The sequence below is a fragment of the Anomalospiza imberbis genome, chromosome Z (assembly GCF_031753505.1).
Source record: "Anomalospiza imberbis isolate Cuckoo-Finch-1a 21T00152 chromosome Z, ASM3175350v1, whole genome shotgun sequence".
Classification (NCBI taxonomy): domain Eukaryota; kingdom Metazoa; phylum Chordata; class Aves; order Passeriformes; family Viduidae; genus Anomalospiza; species Anomalospiza imberbis.
Window position 1 is genome coordinate 22,533,361 of NC_089721.1, and position 21,455 is coordinate 22,554,815.

Sequence of the window (21,455 nt, forward strand, 5' to 3'; positions counted from 1 at the left end):
TATTAGGGAGATAACAGCTCTTATAAATGTTTCAGTAAGCGTTAAGTAGACAGTTATGTGCACTCTCATTCCACGCTTATTTGCTTACTGTAATAAACTGATAAAATATGTGTGGTTTGTCTCTGTGTATCTGCAGGCATCATGAGTCACATAGATTTCCTTTAGAAATAATGTTGTGTCTGCAGAATTGATTGGTTATTTTCATAAACCATCCAAAAGTACACAAACGACTTCTATTATTTAAACATATGCTGTGTAAGATTTGTAGGAGATTATCTCCTGGTTAGTAGATGCTTCTTGTTCTGTTAACTCTGCGTGGTTTTATTTTAGCCCCAGAATGATTGCAGGTACCTGCCCCATGGGTTTTATCACAACTGCATTAAAAATTTTAGAATTAAAACAAAAAACTGTTTACCAGACTGATGCAATTGTTAAATACATCACATTACAGTCACATCAGCCTTTGTCAGCTCAAAATCCTTGCTAGCAAGTAGAGGTCTTGAAAACTCCAATTTTCCAGAATTAAATTGCTTTGTTCAACATACATGTTTTATTTATTTCTAGTAGCGCCACATTAAATGCAAGTGAAAATTAATGTTCTGCACAAAGAAAGATGACTTAAACATACTGTCATTATTCTGATGGTCCTGTGTGTTTTTGCTGCTACATATAGTATGATGTTGAAAATAAAAGTGAATGGGCTCACAAGCTTTTTATTACTGAAACAAGAAGTAATGCTGAAGGAGGCACTGGCATAGATTAAAATCTCTAAAAATTACAGAAAGGATTCAGTAAAACTTGAATCAGTGTTACAATTTAACTAGTGAGAGTTTTTTTTCTCTATGTGTATGCATTTTAGAGCAGCTTATCCTGGGTGTCATCGTGCAGCACATGTAGGACAACCAGGGCATCTGGCCCAGCCAGCACAGGTTTGTAAAAGACAGAGATCCAAAAGGCTGAGGCCAATGGTGTGAGGTTCAACAAGGCCCAGTGCTGGGTCCTGTCCTTGGGTCACAACAGCCCCAGGCAGCTCCACAGGCTGGGGCAGAGTGGCTGGAAAGGACCTGGGGGTGCTGGTGACAGCAGCTGAACATGAGCCAGGGTGTGCCCAGGTGGCCAAGAAGGCCAATGGCATCCTGGCCTGGATCAGCAATGGTGTGGCCAGCAGGAGCAGGGCAGGGATTGTCCCCCTGTACTGGGCACTGGTGAGCCCACACCTAAAATCCTGTGTTCAGTTTTGCGCTCCTCACTACAAGAAGATCATTCTGGTGCTGGAGCGAGTCCACAGAAAAGCAGTGGAGATGTGGAAGGGTCTGGAGCACAAGTCCGGTGAGGAAGAGCTGAGGGAGCTGGGGGTATTTATCCTCGTGAAAAGGAAGTTCAGGAGGGACCTTATCACTCTACATCTGTGTGAAAGGAGGGTGTAGCCAGGTGGGGGTTGGCCTCTTCTCCCAGGTAAATGGTAGAACAAGAGGAAATGGCCTCCTGTTGTGGCAGGGAAGGTTTAGGTTAGGTATTAGGAAAAAAATTCTTCACTGAAAGAATTATCAGGCATTGGAATGGGCTGGCCAGGGAAGTGGTGGAATCACCATTCTTGGGAGTCTTCAGAAAGCACGTGAGTGTGACACCTAGGAACACGGTTTACAGAAGGTGGCATGGCTGGGTAAACAGTTGGACACAGAACTTAGATATCTTTTCCAACCTCAGTGGCTCTGTGTTTCTGTATATCTACATGATGGACTTCTGACTACTTTTTATGTTTTCATTCCTATTAATAAATACTGTTAATAAAGCCAGTCCTAAGTTAACAAAGAGAAGCTAGTGTACTTCAAAATGCTTTTGTTAACGTGAATTAAACATAGTTCTTAAACTTGTTAATGTAAAATAGAAGTATTTCATGAAATAAATTTTCTATTATGCATGTCCTGCTCAAATTGAATTGAATATTAAAAGCTAGAGGCTAAGCTTAAACTTAAAAATGAGGTTTAAATTCCATCTTAAAACTTTGGTTTTGTTCATTATTTGAAAATGATTTAAATAGCATGCTAATTTGACTGCTAATAACCTCTTACTGTTATTGTCTCTTTCTGTGTACTGATAAAATATTCATTATTCAAGGTATTTCCTTTATTATTTCTTGACAACTGAGGCATTTTTTTTCAGAGTTTGACCTTGTCAGTTCTTTCTAGAAAACTAAGCAGACAATTAATCTATGAAAGTTTGAGACTTCTATTTAAAGATATTTTTGAGTTTTCAGTGACTGTGAAGGTCTATACAAATTATACTTTTTCCATCCATTTTGTATTAGTTGTAAGTTTGGTCATGTGGCAGGTCATTATTTTATAAATATAATTTGAAGTAAATCTGTTCTTTCCTTAAAACTTGTGTAAAGAATTAAAATTCACTTGTCTGCATATTTCTGTATACTCATTACTTTTGAGCTCATTATTTCCTTGTCAGTAGTATCTGGGATTTTGTTTGCAAACTGAATCTCTTTTTGTTTATGCTATTTCTGCAGGATGGAATGGACTGAAACATCCTTGGGATTTTTCTTATTGTTTCTAGCAGCAAGACTATTTAAAAATGTCAGCATGTTTCTGCTCTATATAACTATGTTTTTACTATTTCACCAGTGTAATTGTTAGACATTTTTTTTGGTTTTAACAAGAGATGCAGAAGACAATTTCTCAATATACTTTCACCTTACACAATGAGCTTGGGAATACCCTTGAATTCTGATGCACAGAAGGTTTCTTTCTGGAAAAAAACATAACTATTTAACTGTAACTCTTAAAAAACGTGGTAATTTAATGGCTAACTGTAAAGCTAAAAATTGAAAATGGATTTATAGTGGAAAGTGAGACAGATACAACAAAGGTATTTTCAGCACCAGAAATGGTTTTAGGCTCTGTATCTGATATCTACTACTGCAATTTGCTTATGTATTTCACATGTTTCTTGTTCACCAAAATGCCAGCTCAAAAGCAGGTGCTCTGACTGAGTGAAAAATGCAGTATTCAATTGTCATTTTTTACTATTCTTGACTTACAGCATTTGCCAACTATTGTATTATACTTAACAGGTCGCTATGCAAGTCTCTGTGCCAACAAAAACACATGAACTGCTTCACCGAATGAGTGGGAAAGGATTAGCAGCTTGTTATCACTTCTCAAGACAGCCAGGCATTTTTGGTGATCGTATGGTACCTGTGCAAGTGACAGTAACAAATACAACTGATCAGAAGATAGAGAATATTCACATTGGAGAGAAGAAATTACCTCCAGGCATTAGGATGCATGAGTTTAATCCAATAGGTAACCATATGCTATGCTTAAAAAATCAGGCTCTTAATCTTCAGCAAAATTTCAAATACAGGAAAGTGCTTCTGCATAGTTACATGTATACTCATATATGTGTCTGTGGCGGGGAGGGTAGGTATACATACCTATACAGACACTCGTTAACTACCGACTTGTTAGGACCAAATCTTTCTGCATCCCTACAAACTTTGATTCTCTTACTGTCTTATTTTAGACTGGCTATTATGGGCTTCTATTAAAAAGGAGGTTTTGATTTTATATTTCCAATTATTTTCTTACTTTAAGAAGAAGCTTTAAGTGAAGCTAAATGTATGATTTGTATTGGTGGCTCAGAGCATTGTCATTTTTGCCTTGTGAACTTATGGCAGTAGAGTGGAAGTGTATGTTTTAGTTTAGCTTGTGTCTGCCATAGTTCCACAAATTGTGTCTGCTTAGATTAGATAAAAAGCAATGTGTAGTCAGACCTGATCTAAATTGTTTTACTTTCTCCTTTCTAATCAGGATGTTTTTTTGCTAAATTTCTGTGAAGAAGAGTATAACACTTCAGAAAGAACACAGATTACAGCAAGTTTTTTTCAGGAGTAATACCTATGTACACAAACTGCTTTCTTTTCTCAGCAGTTCTTTATTTTAGGACATCGTGGTGTAATCAGAAGGAGCAGAAGTGTCTCTGTTTCATAATACAAATTCTTCTTCAATGAGCTACATTATTCTATTCTGCGTGATAGAAGAATACAGGAACATGTTCTTAAAGCACAACAGTGAACTAAAGAGTATTCTTTGTTTTAAGTTGCTAAAATGTTTAGAGCCATGTATTACATGGCTCTAAACTATTGAAATATTTTTTTTTTAACATTGAAAAGATTATACAGATTTAAACCAAATAGCTACAAAAGCAGTTGTCCAGTGCTATGGTTTATTTCAGAGTTAAAATTAATAATAATAACTTTTTGCATCTTGGTAATGATACATACTTGATCAAGGCAGTTACTGCTAGAACTCTATTAGTTTTGGGTTGTTTTTTTTTGAGTGGACATTTTGCTGCTTATTCCTCAAAATAAGTCCGGCTCAGAATTGAAATGTCAAGTTAGTTTTGCCCATGAGCTTTATTTTATATCCCTACCTGTAAACAATTGAAGAAATAAAGCACAAATGCTTACAAGTAGAAATCTAGTAATACTATAAATCAGATCAGGAGATATTGTACCCACAATAGCAGTCAATTAACAGTAGCATTCACTTGTCTCACATAAAAACATGGGGGGGAAAAAGTGGAATTAATAAATTATCCACTTCAGGTTCCTTGAGCTTCACAAAACAATCCTACCCTGTAAGGTATTTATTTCCCCAAAAAAGACATTGTGTTATTTGTCCTGAAAAGCTGTTGGTTTCTTCTGCAGAAAATAAGCTCTGTAGTTCTTCCCAAAATGTTCTTTTTCTTGTTTGAATGCAAATTTTCTGTATTCATTGTCATTTTGCGTAGAACTAAGCCTGTACACCGTGTTCTTACTATATTTAGTGTTTCCAGCATTTGGTAAACATATCCTACAATTTACGTAGCAGACCCGACAGAAGAAGTGTCAGCATAGATCGGTATTCCTGCTGGAATATAAGTCTAGTTTTGCCTCAGTCACTGAAATTACTGTTGGCAATTGTCCTGATTCTTCCAGTAGAAGTGGTTCAAATTATTTCACCCAAGTCCCTGTGCACAACATTTCCTTGTTCCTAAGTGTGTTTGAAACTCCCTTTGAAAACATTAAGCTCAAAGACTTTGGTAAAGTTAATTCTGAATTTGAGCTGGAGTCTTTAATCTTTCAAAGTTTTAAACAGACTCCTTGGAATACTTTCTTTTCTATTCACTTCCTAGTGTTAGTTTAGACTTTAGCCAGCAGCATTAACTCCATGTTTTCTGCATTTTTACAAACCTCATCTTGAAATAGTTAAATTTTGTTGCATTTTGTCATGGAGCAGCTGTCTACTTTCAGTTCCTGAAAAGTATCAGGTACATTATGAATAATCTGGAAATCAGACATTTTTCTGCCTGCCTATTCCTTTTTATTTGAATTCCTCTCTTTTAAGTGTTGTTGTAATCTTGAGAAGGCAAAGTCTGCTTCAGTACTTGTTTTTATTTATGTAAAGAAAGAGCTTACAAGGAAAAGCCTTTAACAAAAGCTTTATCTCTACAACATTAGGGAAATAGTGTAGTGATTTAGCCAAGAATCTAAGAATGAGTATGTCTCTTGATACCTTCATTGCCAAGAGTGTCTCAGTCTGCACTGCTTGTATAGCACAAATTCATCTTCCATTTAGTGTTCATAATCCTTCTTCTCCCTTCCAACTAATGCAAGTAGAATATTGAGACACAAGTAAACCACAGTAATTATGAAATAAAGTTTAAATTCAGCTTATTTTCCATTATGGTGTGTATTAATGTAGATTTTATTTGTTGCATTTTGCAATTTACTAACTAAATCTGCAAACTAGTGTTATTGAAAATGAAGTCTCAGTGCTGGATCTGTGCACAATTAAAAGGATGTCACTTCAATTTTTTTTTCTGTAAATAATTTTCCTTTCCTTGCTTTTCTAATACAAGAGCTTATTTTGTTGACAGAGCTCTAAAACTGAAATGGCAACACTTCACGTGCATTAACTGTGTGAGAGGGGGAATCCAGGATGCTTAAACATGCAAGTGTGACATTTGGGTGATACGTATTTGTAATAAAACTACAACTGTTGGATTTTTTTCTTACAGAGCTTTTTGGGGATTTTAATTATGTGATGTGGGGGGTTGCATCTGACATCTTCTGTTGACTTGCAGGTGTATTTTATCTGTTAAAAATCTCTTCATGCAGAGTGCCTTGAGCCTGGAGGATCCATTACTGCTACAATGGGTATTGACTTCTGTGATTCTACCCAGACAGCCAGTTTCCAGTTATGGTAAGTTCTTGGGAGGGGGAGAGTAATTTTTTGCTCCTGAAGGGAAAAATAGTTTTCACTGGAAGTCTACTTGGTGGTACCAGATTTGCTGTTTTATTAAATATTCAAAGAATTAAACAAAATTGACAACACTATATACATCCAGGTTGCTTTTAGAGAAATAGCACATTATTAGTGTCCAGTTTTACTTTTAGAAGCTTTACTTTTTTGTCCCACTCTTACAGGAATTCTTCTTAACACCATCTAGAAAGGAGCAGTCATGTCTGACTATTCTGCTGTAGTGTTTTGTGTGTGTTCTTCCTTGTAAGAAACAGCAAGGCAAAATGGCACATGGTGTGTGCTGTTTTACTACCCTGAGTCTTTATTATGGGTGCTTGTGGTTGTTGTAACATGACTGCCTGAAAACAGCCCCAAAATTTTCCCAACAAAGAAATGCTGTAGAGTCTTTTAAATCAATAGTGAGAATGAAACCAGGTAACTGGCTGGCCAGCTAAATCTTGTCTAATATGCCTGATTTATGATTTTTGTGCTCATTATTGGCACGTGCAAGGTCCTCTTTCTGCATCCTAGGCTAGCAGGGAACCCATTCACCCAGTGAGAATTCTGTTATAAACTAGCATTTGAAAATGGGGTAATTGCAACATTGGGAAAAAAAATGGATGGGAGAAAACTTGAACCTTCTTTTAGGGGTTTTTCAGATTTATGTTGTCTTTTACACTGTGCAAAAGCACTATACAGATCTGCACAATTTAATTTTTTTCCATATTTTGAAGTAGTGGATTTTTATATGTTTTGTTGCAAGAAACACAGCTTTCAATATTCAGTACAAAAAGAGGATGTTGAATAGACATTCACATTGCTGCGTTTCTGTTTAAGGGAAGCCCTTCGTGAAAGTTCTATACTTCTTCATTTTGAAAATTTCTCTAACAATTTTAGCATACTGCTACTAAGCACAGCTTGTTCAACTGACAAGTTATTGAAGATAGCATGAAAATCCTAATAATAGAGGTGTACCCAAATGATTCCTAAAGTACCACTGCTAAAATAGCATTTCTTATTCTAGGGGCAAGGAGACCTTACTGTTGGATTTTTTCTTTCCATTTCTCAAACTTTTTTCTGTACAACAGATGCTCCTGCATAGTCAGTTTACGCATATTTGTACTCCCAGCAAAATCTCTGCAGCATGTAGTTTATGGTTGTCATGTTGTTATAGCTGGTCTGTATGCTTTTTGCTGGAGTTTGGAAACCGCTTTGAACTGTTGCCTGGTGTTTGTTTGGGAAGGAGGTTCCCTTGTAGGCAGTGTAGTTTCCAAATTGCTTCAAAATCATAGACCCTTGACTCTCTTTATCTAAATATATTTTGAATTTTATAAAATAGTATCTGCTTGATAGTTTATCAGGCAGAAATATTCTTTTTTAAATAAAGCAGATATTTTTCTTTCAAGTATGTAATTTCAGTCTACCAATGATTTGATTTTTAACTTACACCATTTATTGCTAAGAAACGTAGCAGTGATGAGGATAAGCAATGTAGCATAACACATTGATTTTATGCAGATCATCACCTTTATGTTTTGGGAGGTCTGCTGTATTAGTGATATATAAAAACTGATTACTTTCTCCAACATTGCTTAGTAATTGTTTATTATTTTCCTATTAGACAAACAAGACAGATCAATATTCCTGAACACCAACCAGACTATGAGTAACATCACTGTAAATAGATTTGCCTCAGACCTCAGTGGTGTATTCATTTTAATGATTTAGACAATGTGAGTCCAATGACAAAAGCGCTCAAGCTAAGTTTAAAATTAAATTAAGAATAGGAATTGCTTACTTTGTTCCTTTGCTAATTGATAGGGCCTTGTTTCTTTGCCGTTAGTTCCTAGAAAATAGTATAAAAATAGGTAAAATGTTATTTGCATTAAACTTGCTATTTTACACTGAAAACTTACTTTGTTCAAAATCCTACTGATCTTCAGTATCGCTGAAGAAACTGTGCAGTGTGATGTTTTGGGAGCAATGTTTCAAAGAACTCAGCTGCAGGCTCTGTAACTTATCATACTTTTCAAAAAGCTTTTATCCAAAAGAAGGATTGACTTCTAGAAGTTTGTCAAAACATAGTTGAAATAATGTGCACACAAAGGTGTCTATATTCTTGTATTTCCTATTAACATAACTCTATGAAAGATGTTATCAGTTATTTTATATTTTTGATAGAAGCATGTTCAGCAGTAAAGTGTTCCTGATCATAAGAATTTTCTTTATGTTGTTCTAAGAGGAGCACTTTATCTTGCATCAAATGTAATTGATCCTGAAGCAGTGTAATCACAATTACTCACTTTCTTAATTGGCCTGCCCAAAATCAGAAAATGGAAACCGATCGGCAGTGTTTAAATCAATAGCTTTGTAGTAAAGCTTGTGGGGGTAGGGACATAATGGTAATGGGTAGATCAATTGGTCTTAGATGCCAATCATGGACTGTGTGTTTTGCATAGCAAACACTACCCTTCTGCTAAGGGATGTGCTGTTTTACTAGTGGTTCAATAAATACAAACTGTATAAAGAAAAAAACTAACACGAGTCATAAAATATTTAGATCTTTTTCTGAATTTTTTGTACAAGTCAAGGACAATGGAGGAGAAACTGCAATATGGAGGTTTGAAGGAATGAGCTTTGAAAGACCTCCTGCTCAAATACTATTTTTGGTTAACAAACCTTACCAAGATCACACATCTAATTAAAGTGGGGTGGAATGCCTCAACTTGAAAACTGTGCCTAATGCATTTATTTAGAATACATATTAGGATGTTCACAGCATGTACTTGTAAGGAGAATATCTCTTCATTGTTATTTTTCTTACGCCAACTCCTTCCAGAGGCAGCTATTTCAACCACACTGGCGTTCTGCATGATAATGCCTCTCAAGCAGAAAGTTAAAGAGGAATAAATGGAGGAACTCAGCCTTTTAAAAGACTTTTTGAATGTTACTTTTTGTTTTCATGTTACTTTGTTCTCATTTTGCAAGCAGGATATACACAGCTTAGGAATTTAAAGCAATTTGTTATTGGCTAACTCATATGCAAGGTACGTTGCTATCTTGTTGAATTCTGGTTAAAGCTTAGTATATTCACCATCCAAGTAAGAGACCTGAGCCTTAGCTAAGCAGGTAGGCATCAGTTGAGCAGATAAGAGGTTGGAATGGATTCTTGATATAACAGACTAGCTGCAATACTCTGTTGACTGTGGAATTACTTCCTTTTTTTCCCATGGCAGATCTTAAAGATTTCCATATCAGTGTGCTTTTTGTTGAATCCTTGAGCTCCTAGTGTTCACCATTTCAACAATCCTACCACTAGTGTTATCTTTATTGTCTTGCACGTCTCCGCTTTTCAGATATTCTCAAGTCTTTCTCTCAGCTTACTAGTTTTTTGAGATGTCTGGACAAAGATATGGGAGCTTTGCTATGTCAGAATTTTGTCTGTGGATCCTTGGAATGAAAATATTTGAATCCCTTGAGATGAAAGACAGGAAGGTTATAGAGACAGAGAGTTAGAGAGTTATAGCATATACATGCCCTTACTCTATTTTTTGTATATGTACTTAGCATTATGAATTCCTGTCCATGTTTGGATAGCTCAGTAGGCAAATCTTCAATTTCTTGTAGTTATGATGAATAACTAAAGGTGAAGAGGAGATGTCCTTTTTGCAACATTGAAAGCTGGAGAAGAAAACTTGTCTTTACCTTTTCTTTCTTATTCTTTACATCATCTCTTTCCAAATTATCTTAGTTGTTCCCAAAACCATGAAAGAACCACAGCTTTAAAGATAAAAGTAATTTATTGAGAGCCTGGTTCTCTTCTTTTTTTCTGTTCTTTTGAAAAGTACGCAGGGAGTTGTTTAGCTTTCTTTGAAACTGTTTGGTGTAGGAAGGGTGTCCATGCCATGCATCTCTCTCCCTAGTTTTGACTTTGCATTTTCTCTCCCTAGTTTTCTCAAGGTTTAAGTGCAAAGAACACAAGCAGAGCTCCCAAGAAGAAAGAAAAATTGAATGAAAGCAACAGCTTTTGTGCCTCTCATTCTTTTTCAAAATAATTAGGTAATTGGAAAATAGCATGACGTGACTGAGGTTTTAAACTGGTTACTTTATATTGGCATTTCTTAATGTCCCACTGTCATTAGAAGGACCCTCTCCTTCTGATGAGCAGAATACATACTCTTGTATGTCTGTTCGTTTCATCTGTCCTTACTATATAAAGAAAACATTTTGCTGATTACTCCAGAAGAGTTTGGTGTAGCAGAAGGAGTCTAGCAATTTCTTAAATTAAGTAAATTCTGTGGTTGAGATTTAAAAACTTTGTTCAGTCTGTTCTCTGCAGGTTTCATCTTATTTTAGAAGCTTTTCCTCTGGATTTTATTTTCAAAGGAAGTGATTTTTTGCAGCATGAAATTTACTTATTTCACTCCATGTTGATGTAGAAATCTTCTCAAGCAGAACTTCTACCTGCAAAGCAAGTAAATGCAGAGGGTTCGTTGGATAGCAGTCAGTATTTCTGTTAAGTGCAAGCATACATTCAGGTATAGATGCTTCCACAAAAGCATCTGATTAAAATTATGTAGTGGAATATCTTATGGAATATATTAAAAGCTAATGTTAGAGATGCAGGATTGTCTTCACATCACTGTCACTTGCATTTTCACTTTTTTCTTGCTGTTTCCTTCCCTAGTGCTTTGTCAGCAGATCACCAAGTTGCTTATAAATGTAAGACAAGCAATCTGGTACTCTTCCCTTTATTTCATTACTCTAAAGTAGTCAGTTGGCCCTATTCCAGAACACAATTATGCCAAGACAACTGACCTGGAAAAAACAAGGCTGGACATGAACAACTGCTTTCATTTGTTCTTTTACTTCAGCCTTTTTCTCATGCAAAAGCAGGATGCAGTCCTTTCCTTTCTTCAGCAAGACTAGGAATCAAGTCCCCTATACTTCTCTATTCTGTGTTTTGTTTTGCAGGAAATTAATTCTCTCTTAGTGTTGCTCTTCCTTTCATGTTCTTTTTTTTTTAACATGTGCAGAGATTTTTCTGAAAACAAGACAAAAACAGTAAGCTGGTTTGGGATAGATATGTTCTGGGACAAGCTGCTCCTGGGCATGAAACAAAAATGGATAGTATAAAGAGCAAGAAGAATATTCCCAGTCTTATTAGAATACTAATTTATTAAAAGCCTTGGAGTTAAGATTTAACCACTGCTATTGCGGAATTTTAAAAGAAGTCATTCACAAGTGTTAGTATTATTTAGTTTAGTTTTAAAGAAGATTTTGCCATCACTGTTCTCAAGTCTCTTCTTGTGGTAGAGAACTTCTTTACCAGAAACCCTTCAGAGCCAATTCTTTAAAAAAAAAAAACAACCAAACTGAGAGAAGAGAGGGAATAGCCAAGGGATTCAAATGACAACTGGTAGCTGCTCCCACTCCATCTACAGACATCTACAGTAATCTTTAAACTGTGCATCTTCTGAAGGGTTGAATGTTAGTCTTGCAGTGTCACTTATTGTGGAGCTAATAAGTCTCCCTTTGTTCATGCAGGAGCATTATTGTCTTTGTCTCTCATTTGTTCATCTTGATGTGTGCATCAGAAGATAAATTCATGTGATACTTGCAATTGAGTCATGAAGTGATGTTAGTATTCTAAAAACAGAATATGTGCAGTTTAGCAGTTTTTAAGGAGTCAGTAAGAGTAATGATGTGTAATATCATTTGCCCATACATTCACAATTAAATACATAAGAGATTTTGCATGCTACTGTTGGAAAGGTACTGTTGTCAGACATCCCCAACTGTTTGATCCTTTTAGAGCTTCACTCTTAAGAACTTCTCATTAAGTATTCATGTTCCTCTAAGGCTGTAACTTACCAACTGCACATGCTAATACCAGAAAATGCAGTCTTTAATTTTTGAAATCAAAAAACACGTTCTGTTGGCCTGAGAAACTTTGGGTATTTTTTCTGGTAAGCTGCTTCATCTTGATCTTTCAGGAAAGTTAAAGCAACACCACCTGAGAGGCGCTTCAGTGCAGCTTGAACCAGTTGTCCAGCAGATTTTTAAAAGTTAATATAATTTTTTGTTTAAGCATCATTTATATTACTTATAGTCTTGAAAATATAAATGAATAAGTTAAATACACTGAATTTTAGTTCACTAGGTACAGGGGGAAGTTAAGTAGTTGTATTCCAAGCCTCGATTTTATTCTCAAATTTCTCCATTAGATATCTGATGAAATCTCCATCTTTGGAGATACTCAGAGCTCAAATGAACAAGGCCATGAGCAAAGTGAGCTAAGGTGACCCTCGCTTAAGCAGGAGGTAGAATCAGGTGATTTCTAATGCCCCTTCTGAATCGTATTGTGGGTCTATGAAATTATGAAGTAAGTTTTATTAAATTAGATATTGTGAGTTCTCTAATATAAAGATGTAATAAAAGAGATGCAGATCAATAAACAAAAGCTGTATATTTAATCCGTGAAGTGTCTGATAAAGAAAACTTATAAGGAACAATGATTTTCTGTAGCTGAGAAATAAATTTACTGAAGCACACTGGAATTAAAGTAATGCAAAGTAACCCAGATGCTGACTAAAGTGAAATTATGAACAAAGTGGTTTTGAAGAACAGCTAGCAATCAGAATTTCTGTTTGTAGGCTATGAAGAGTTCATGTTTTATCAAAGAATATATTTTAGCTATTTATTCACTAGAGGAAATGGAAGTGGAGTGTTTGTTAACAGCAGAGGTGTCAAGTGGTCCTCTTGAGCAGTTACGGACATAAAAAACCCAAGCTGTACTCATGCTTTTATTCCTTCTTATTGTGGAAATATTGTTATAAGCATTAAAGCAATCTAATAATTGATGTTATAAGTCAAGTTTATGTACAAATGGCATCCCTCCAGTCAATGTAGGATGTAAATCATTGTGCACCAAATGGTTTATCTCTTTCATGCTGAATTATATAGAGTACCTCTTGCTTAAATATGAAACATAACATTGGTTGAACAATCAGTTGAACAGTGTCAATGAAGGTATTGTTGAAAGTGTTAGTCTTACAGTCCAAGTAGTAGGTATGAATAGCAAAAAATTAATGAGGCAGATGATTAAAGACCCTTCCATCAGCTCTTAAGATGACTGAGTTCTTAATCACTTTTCAAAGGAAAAATTAAAGAAAAAAATACTTCTTGCTTATTTTACTCTGCACTTAATCAGGCTAGACAATCAAACAAACCCTGCTCTTTTATTATAATAATGACTTTAGAGAAAGATGGTATTTAAGGTAGTACAGAGGGGAAAAGAAGTACAGGGAAAAAAAATTGAATTTGTTAACTTTTAAAAGCAGCACTTAATAAATTTTTTTTAATAAAGGAAGTACTAGAAAGTTTGAAGGGATTGTTCCCCTGTATGTTTACTAAATGGCAGTTCTCAAAAAAGTTAGCATAAATGTCCAGTTTTATTTGAACAGCCCATACTTGAGACTGCACTCATAAGAATAATTATAACACATCAGAAGCTAGAAAATAAGAATGTACTTCCTAAGCATTTCCTTTTCAAAATGGGTAATTACGATAAGTATTAGAATTTTGAGTAGGATGGTGAAATGCTTCTGTTTCCAGGTGACATGTTTAGGAGGGAGACACTTATGTTTTCTATATTATTGATCTATAGTGCTATAGTTTTCCATCAGTCTGTCTTGTTTCAGAACTTTGAAGTTGCAGATAAGTATTAGAATTTTGAGTAGGATGGTGAAATGCTTCTCTGTTTCCAGGTGACATCTTTAGGAGGGAGACACTTATGTTTTCTATACTATTGATCTATAGTGCTATAGTTTTCCATCAGTCTGTCTTGTTTCAGAACTTTGAAGTTGCAGAGTTACAAAATATCAGTAGTACATCTTTTAGGTTAGTTTAAATAACATGGATGTTAATAGATGAAATGTATTCTCCATTCTAATGATTGTATCATTATATTTAAGTAAGATATCTGGGGCATATCACCAATCAATATATATTGGCTATTTGGTACACCAGAAAAATAATAAAGTGTTCTTTTCTACAAATTTCTCAGGCCTTAAAGCATTAACAAAGATTCTGACTGGATGTACTGATCCTGAATTGCTAGGCAAATCCCTTATGGTACAGTTAGTCAATGAAACATAGCAGGGTGAATGTATCTTGAGTTTATGTAGCCTTGAAGAAGTCTCAGACAAAATAGTTGGAAACTTAGAGAATTTAATGGATAGGGAGAGGAAGGTCACTGTATGATATTTATTTCTTAAGGAGAAGTGTGTAGCATTTAATAGTATTGTGTTTCTAGTGACAGTATTTTTTAACTCTGCCATTAAAAAAATGGCCTCAAGTTCTGCAGTTTTCCAGTATGCTTTTACATTTACCAGTATGCTGTGTGGTTTTGTTTAAATGTACCAAATACTGTAAAACTGAAGTTATCAAAAATATTTATCTTTTACTACTGTATTTATTGTTTGGCTTGTTTGTGTTTTTTTCCCAGACTATGTCATCCTTTTTTCTGAAATTATATCTTTTCTATGTTTACCCCTATTTCTAGGACAGCTGTAGCTGATGACAGTATGTGTAACAGTTCTCTCAAAGGATTTGTGAAATGCACAATAATTTGTCCTTTGCAAGAATTTAGATTGAGTGTGATGCTTTGTAGATCACAAAAAAACATTGGTCTGAGCAAAAGTTAAATTTTCAGAAACATAAGACTATGCCTACCACATTAGTAATGGATAAAATGGATCAGCTTTACTAATGTAAGAAGGTAGACAGCTTTCAAATTAATAAGGTAGAAATCATACAGGTAGTTTTTACACTTTTTAATGGTTTCACAGAAAATTTGAAACTGATATATGTATATTTATTAATCTATGTTGAAGCACTTGGTTGATTCTCTGTAATTTCTCTTTTCTAGCACAAAGGATGATCACTTCAATGTTAACATTCAACCCCCTGTTGGAGAACTGCTCTTGCCTGTCACTATGTCAGAGAAAGATTTTAAGAAGGAGCAAGGTGAGAAATACTTCAGCAACTTCAGTAAATTTACTTGAATGGGAAGCGGACTGCATGCCTTTCAATTTCCAAGCATACAAAAAGTGCTTCCAATTGTAGGTGGTTGAGTTAGCCGCTGTTAGTATTCACTCTGACAATTTTAAGTAGTTTAAAAATATCTTGAGAAGGATGTGCTGTGATATGATGCAGTCTTTAAAGGGTTAAAGCCCACCCTTTACCCTAAAACAGTCTTTGAGCTCAGGAGTTTTGGCTTCCCATTATGAAGTGTGAATGCCTTTCCTACTAGCAGTAAAACAGAAACTTGTGCTGCCTGCTCAAGGAAATGAACCATTTATACATTGGTTGGTATTGCATTGGGTTTTACTATTCTTTATTCCAATACTAATTTTCAATACTGTTAATGTACCTATTCCTCAATACTAATTTTCAATACTGTTAATGTACCTATTCCTCAGCTACTTTGAAGATTGTTTTAATCCTTTCACTTTCAAACACTTCATATATAAAAAACTACTCTTGTTGGAATACTGTTTTAGAATGGTGGCATTTTATTTGTACTTCTGCATTCTACCAATACTGTGTTTTCAAAGAATTTAAGTCTCTTATACTAGTCCAGACAGCAACCCCCATAAGAGGTTTTAGTAACTTGAATATTTTATTCAAAATAATTTGAGAAAATTGTGCTTAGGTTTGACCTAAGCATGTGTTAAATGGAATAGTCAATACTGCTGTCCTTAATTTGGATATGTTTCTTGGATATTTTAAAATATAAGTGGTTACATTTTGGATGCACTCAAATGTAGTAGTGTTTATTCATCTATCTCAATGTATGGGGATTTACATGTGTATGTCTCTTCACACTGAGATGAGAATATGCCCATGGGATCCTGTCTCATTGCTTTGTAAGGCTCAGAAACTCAGTATATCCATCAAGCAGTCAAGAACACCAATGAGTAATGTTATTTATTATTAGTTATTGCTTTTGAGTATTTCTTGCTTTTGTGTTTTTGAATTATTAAGAAAGTAGTTTAAATACTGTCCAGATCATTTGCAGTTAAGCTTATGGCTGCAGTGAAAAGTTAGGATTGTGCTTTGTTTTCATAACCAAATGATACTCATTTGCTGTTCTTACCCTTTGCTGGCTAAAGCCTGCCTCTCTGCTTTATACCTGCTCAGCAAACCAAGGTGAGTGATTGAACGAGGCTGTGGTACATTTGTTTTAAACTGTTCCCTTCTAAAAATTGTAGCTGAAGTTGTAGTGAAAAGAAGGTAGATTACTGTGCTTCTTCCCTCCCTGTTTTTATGTTTGCTTGCTTTGTGATATTCTAAAAGAGTTTTTGTATGCTTTACTGTGACTGAGGGCTTTTTTTCCTCCTGACTGGCCATACAGAACCATGAGCACATAGACGTGTACTTGGAGAATAGCTGTGGTCCTCTGTGGAGCTGTTGCCAAAATTCCTTTTTCTTCTGCCATTTTACTTCTATGGTTGTTGATTATTTGTCTGAATAAATCTGGCAGCTGTTTGCTATGTTTAATAGAGCAGAAAGGCTACTCTGAATAAAGCTATTTGAAAATTTGTTTATATGAAGTATTTGTAAATCTATGAAGGTCTCTTGGCATTTCTGTATCGCTCGCTCTGTCTTCCTGAATTCATTCTTTGATGCAGGACTTTGCAGGCTGGCAAATTTACTACAGGTTTAAGAAACTTTCCTATTGCATCTTTTTTCTTTTGGATATCAGCTGTATCAGAATATAGAATATTCTTGGTAACAGAGGTCTCAATTCTACATTTTGCATTAGTATTTATTACAAAGCTCTAGGAACAGGTAGCATATGGGAAGAATTACTTTGTGTTCTTGCTAAATGAAAAATCCAAATTACAATAATAAATAATGCAGGGCAATTTAGAAGTTGGTATATATTATTCTAGCTTGTGTTTAACTTCAATTTGCCTGTATTCTCCAAATGAATCTCATTTATATAACTTGTTTTTCTTGTTTTTTACTTGTCATGCTTTTTCTTTCTTTCTTTTTTTTTTTTTTTTTTTTTTTTTGGTTGGTGTGTGGAGATGCCTGGTTTTATTTGCTACCAATAGAGATAGGTAAAAAAAAGTGAAGGAATGAGGAGAATATTAGAAATGCAAGAAGAGAATGAAAATACATACCGGTTTTAAGGATTTTTACATCTAAATTGCATGTGTAACCTATTACAAATGCTAAAGAGAAAATAGCTGGTATTATACTGCTGTGTAGAGGACAATTCATTACTACACATCTTTACTCAATTACACTCTGCTGTTTTGCATTGTCTGTTACATTTGTATATGTCCATTTTCTTCCTGATGGCATAAAGAGAGAGGAGCAGACAGGTTATTGAATATTCATGGCTGTGAAGATTATCTGGTGGTAGTGGCAGAACCTCAAAAACTGTTTTTGTCCACATGCTGTGCATGCTTTGCTTAGCTTTGCTGCGCCATCTCCCCTTTCCTTCCCTCCTGAACTCAGGAATCCTCTGGTGAAGTAGTACCACAGAGAAGCAGCTGAGTTAGTGGTTGTTGTGATTGACAATTTGGAATGAGTGGATTAAAATTACATTTTTAAACACTCTTTGCCTTTTTACTCAAGTATTTCTTCTGTTCCTTCAGGACTCAGAATTTTATACCCTATTTTACATCATATCCCTATGAAAAGTTGAGTTGCCGTAGCAGGAATTCTGCATGAATGGAACATTTACTATTGGGAACTCTGTATCCAGATTTCAACTTGTCTGTTGTGTTCAAAATTCAGTTGCAAAACTCTCTTTCCCTCAGTTCAGAATAGGACTAGTCTTGCCGGCTAGCATACTTTGTTACCCATCATTGTAATTTTTCCAATTTAATTTTCTTTTATTATTTAAAATACATACAGTTATTTCATCATATCAGGTGGCTAACCCAGACTAATTGCTGCTTTGTGCTCACGCTAGAAATTTCTTGGATTCTTATGTTTCAAGAAATATTAAATGTGTTATGTGATTGTTGTAGCTGGATATTAAACAGAATTTTTATGATGGTGTTTTTAAAATAGGCAATTAAAACTACTTTAGGATTTTTTTTTTTCTCTCAAGAGACATGTTTTTAAATAATTTTGCAAACTTTTTTTTGGAAGTGTTTACCTGAATAACATTAAAAAAAAATCAAACCAACACCAAAACCCAATCTTGGTTAAGTAAACAGATAGTTTACCTAATTTTATTAAAATTGTACATATAGAATTTGTTTTCCTAACAAGCAAGATGCTAATTCTTTAAATGGTTGGACATTTACTATTTTCTGGCCATTGACTACCCCAAGCAATCATATTTGATGCTCCTTAATTAGAGTACCCTATTTTATTTCCAGGTTTTTTTCCACCTCAGCAATCGAGACAATACATTTGCTTACCACGCTGCTCTCCTAAGTGTTCTTTTGCATGTAAATTAATCTTGATTCAGTTTACACTGTCATGCTGAGTGGTACAAATTGCCTATAACAATAAAACAGCATGAGTTAAAAATAAAGGGGGGTGAAAAAGCAGATTGAATGTGTGCCTTACTTGATAGGATGTTACTTTGCTTTATGCCAATACATTAGTTGACGATAATGAATCTTCTGTTCTGAAAAGCATGGTTTAGTTGATTTTTTTAATTTTACTTCAATGGAGCAGTACCTTGTCTTTTATAGAACAAGTTAGACAAACCATTAATGACAAGAGTGTTAAGGTTAAATATGAAGCAATGCATTCACTTCTCTGAGTGCTATCCGTCTTTCCATTTACAGGAGCTTGACAAAAGTACTGGCTTTGTACAACATTTCCTTTAATTACATGCTGCGGGAAACAGGCTTTTAACATAAACATAGTTGCATTCATTTATTCAGCATTTGCTCTTCAGTAGAGCTTAATGGAGAAGGTTTAAATCCTAAATAAGTACACATATCTCTCAGCAGTGTTATGTCAGTCCCTGTGTCTGCTTAAAAGCAGTTTTAGTCTGTGTATGTAGTTTGTAAAGCTTTTGCCTAATAGTTAAACAATTTGAAACAGAATGTTCAACTCAAGATAAATCGGATTGTTATAAAAGTTGAATGCCTATTTTTGTTTTCTTTCAAAATATCCTATTACTTACTCATCAGCTGTTCCATTTTTACTTTCATATTTCTTATTCTGTGACAGCAGCACATTCTGTGGCATTAAAATGCTGGATTTACTGTTTTAATTGTTCCTATTAAGCATCTTGGTACTAGTATTTCCTCTGGGTTAGAACTGTATATGCAGCCCTAAAACATTGGCCTTTTGAGACTTTTACATTGTTTTCATTGTTAGTGTTCCTTCAGATGCTTCATATTTCTGCCTGAAGTATCGTGCTCCTTTGTCTGCATTTTCAGCTTCTGAACATACTGTAAAAAGGCACACACAGTGTTAAGTTGTAGTTACTGTTGTGTTTTAATCAACACGAGCATCCAACGAATCATTCTTCTAAACAATGGATATTAATAGAAAAGCATGAGTTTTGTTAAAATGTCCTTGAATGTCATATCCTTCTTTACTTTTTCTTCATCATATGTTTGGATATAATCTTTATATTTCTGTTCCATTTTGCAGTCATATTAAAATCAAATAGCTTATGTTGTTATTTTAGAGAGCTGGATACTAACTGAATTTACCAGTTTCTAATGTGCCTTCTCTTAAATAACTTTCTCTTAAATAACTAAATTGAACCAGTTACTACTATCTGAATTTAAAGATCATTTTTAGCAATTGGATATGGAATTATAATTAAATGCATGATAGAAAGATTATAACGGATCTTTGTATGTGTTCTTACCTAAGCTGGACCTGTCGAAATCAGTCTTACTTAATATTTAATTTCTGCATTTGCATTCTTCTTTTAAATTAAGCTTTCTATGAGAAAAAACTGCCTTGGTTTCTCAGTTGCATTAGTATCACACATGTCATTGTTCAGCTATTACTAATTTGTTTCTGATAATAGGTTATTGCAAGTAAGACATTAAAGTAAGGTAATTATGTGAGTTCTTATGAAATTGTTTTCTCAATAAATGATCTAACTTTTAATGTTTTTTTTTTTTTTTGTTTAGATGTCTACTATTTGGGTTTAATGCTTAATAAGCAAGCAAATCTTAGTGTATTCATAATGAAATACTTAATGTTTCAGGAGTGCTGACAGGAATGAATGAGACATCTACTACAATAGCTGTTGCTCCACAGAACTCTACTAGACTTGTAATAATTGAGAGAGTAGTGAAAGCAGCAAACCTGGGTGTAGTCCCTTCTGGTCAAGATAACATACACAGGTAAGATTGTATGTTATTTAAAGTATGATTATCTTTGAATATTAATTTGTTAGTTCAAAATTCATCAACATTTGATAATATTAGGGAAAATTTTATTACCTATACCTCTAAGGGAGAAGGTACCAAATTATATTGAAATACATAATACTAAGCAGATAGTAACTTGAGACTAAATACTCTGCAGCTTGTTATTTGAGTGTGTATAGAAGTGTCTAGACTTTACTGTACACAGGTAGAGGAAATTGTCCATTCCTTGTTTTGTTTCAAAGGGAAGAGGTAGTCTTTTAGAGCACAGTACTTTCAAGAAGGCTTTTGGGAATTTTTTAACTTCTATTTCTGTTTCCCATAGTAGTTTTATGGGAAACATAAAACTACTCTAGTTTTATCATGTATGAGGAGCAACTTCTTTTACTACATTATTTTTTTACTTTCCTGTATATATATATAAATATACATATATATATATATCTGCAAACAAAAGCAGTTATCAGCCAAGAAAGTCATTGGCCCTGTCAAATTTCCAGTAGATTTATCCATTTCACTCCATTCAAATGCTGTAATACAGAATGTCAGTGGAATTGATGCAATTGTTGGTTAATGACAGCTTTTAATGTGATTGATTCAAAATATTTAGTCCTGTGAATCTGTATGGCTTCTCACTTGTGGCAGGAACAAACAGGTTAATCTGGTCTTGAAATAAGAAAACAAATACATCTCTCTTACCAGCTACTAAAACTGTTCACTAAATTCTGAATTATCTCTAGTTCCCTGAATTTTGCTATTCAATAAAAGCAAAGTATCT

The 21,455-nt window shown here is 34.6% G+C and overlaps 1 protein-coding gene across 4 annotated transcripts in view; it reads left to right on the plus strand.

Annotated features, from left to right (window-relative positions):
• AP3B1 (adaptor related protein complex 3 subunit beta 1) overlaps positions 1-21,455 on the plus strand; it is a 154,190-nt gene that overhangs the window by 120,217 nt on the left and 12,518 nt on the right. For 3 of the 4 annotated variants that reach the window (XM_068176113.1, XM_068176110.1, XM_068176112.1), the window contains exons 23-26: positions 3,083-3,314; positions 6,173-6,257; positions 15,229-15,326; positions 20,515-20,653. In XM_068176113.1, the coding sequence (XP_068032214.1) occupies positions 3,083-3,314; positions 6,173-6,257; positions 15,229-15,326; positions 20,515-20,653 (554 nt within the window). Of the gene's footprint in view, positions 1-3,082; positions 3,315-6,172; positions 6,258-15,228; positions 15,327-16,474; positions 16,512-20,514; positions 20,654-21,455 lie in introns of all 4 variants that reach the window. The other variant, XR_010994344.1, reaches the window with a different exon arrangement.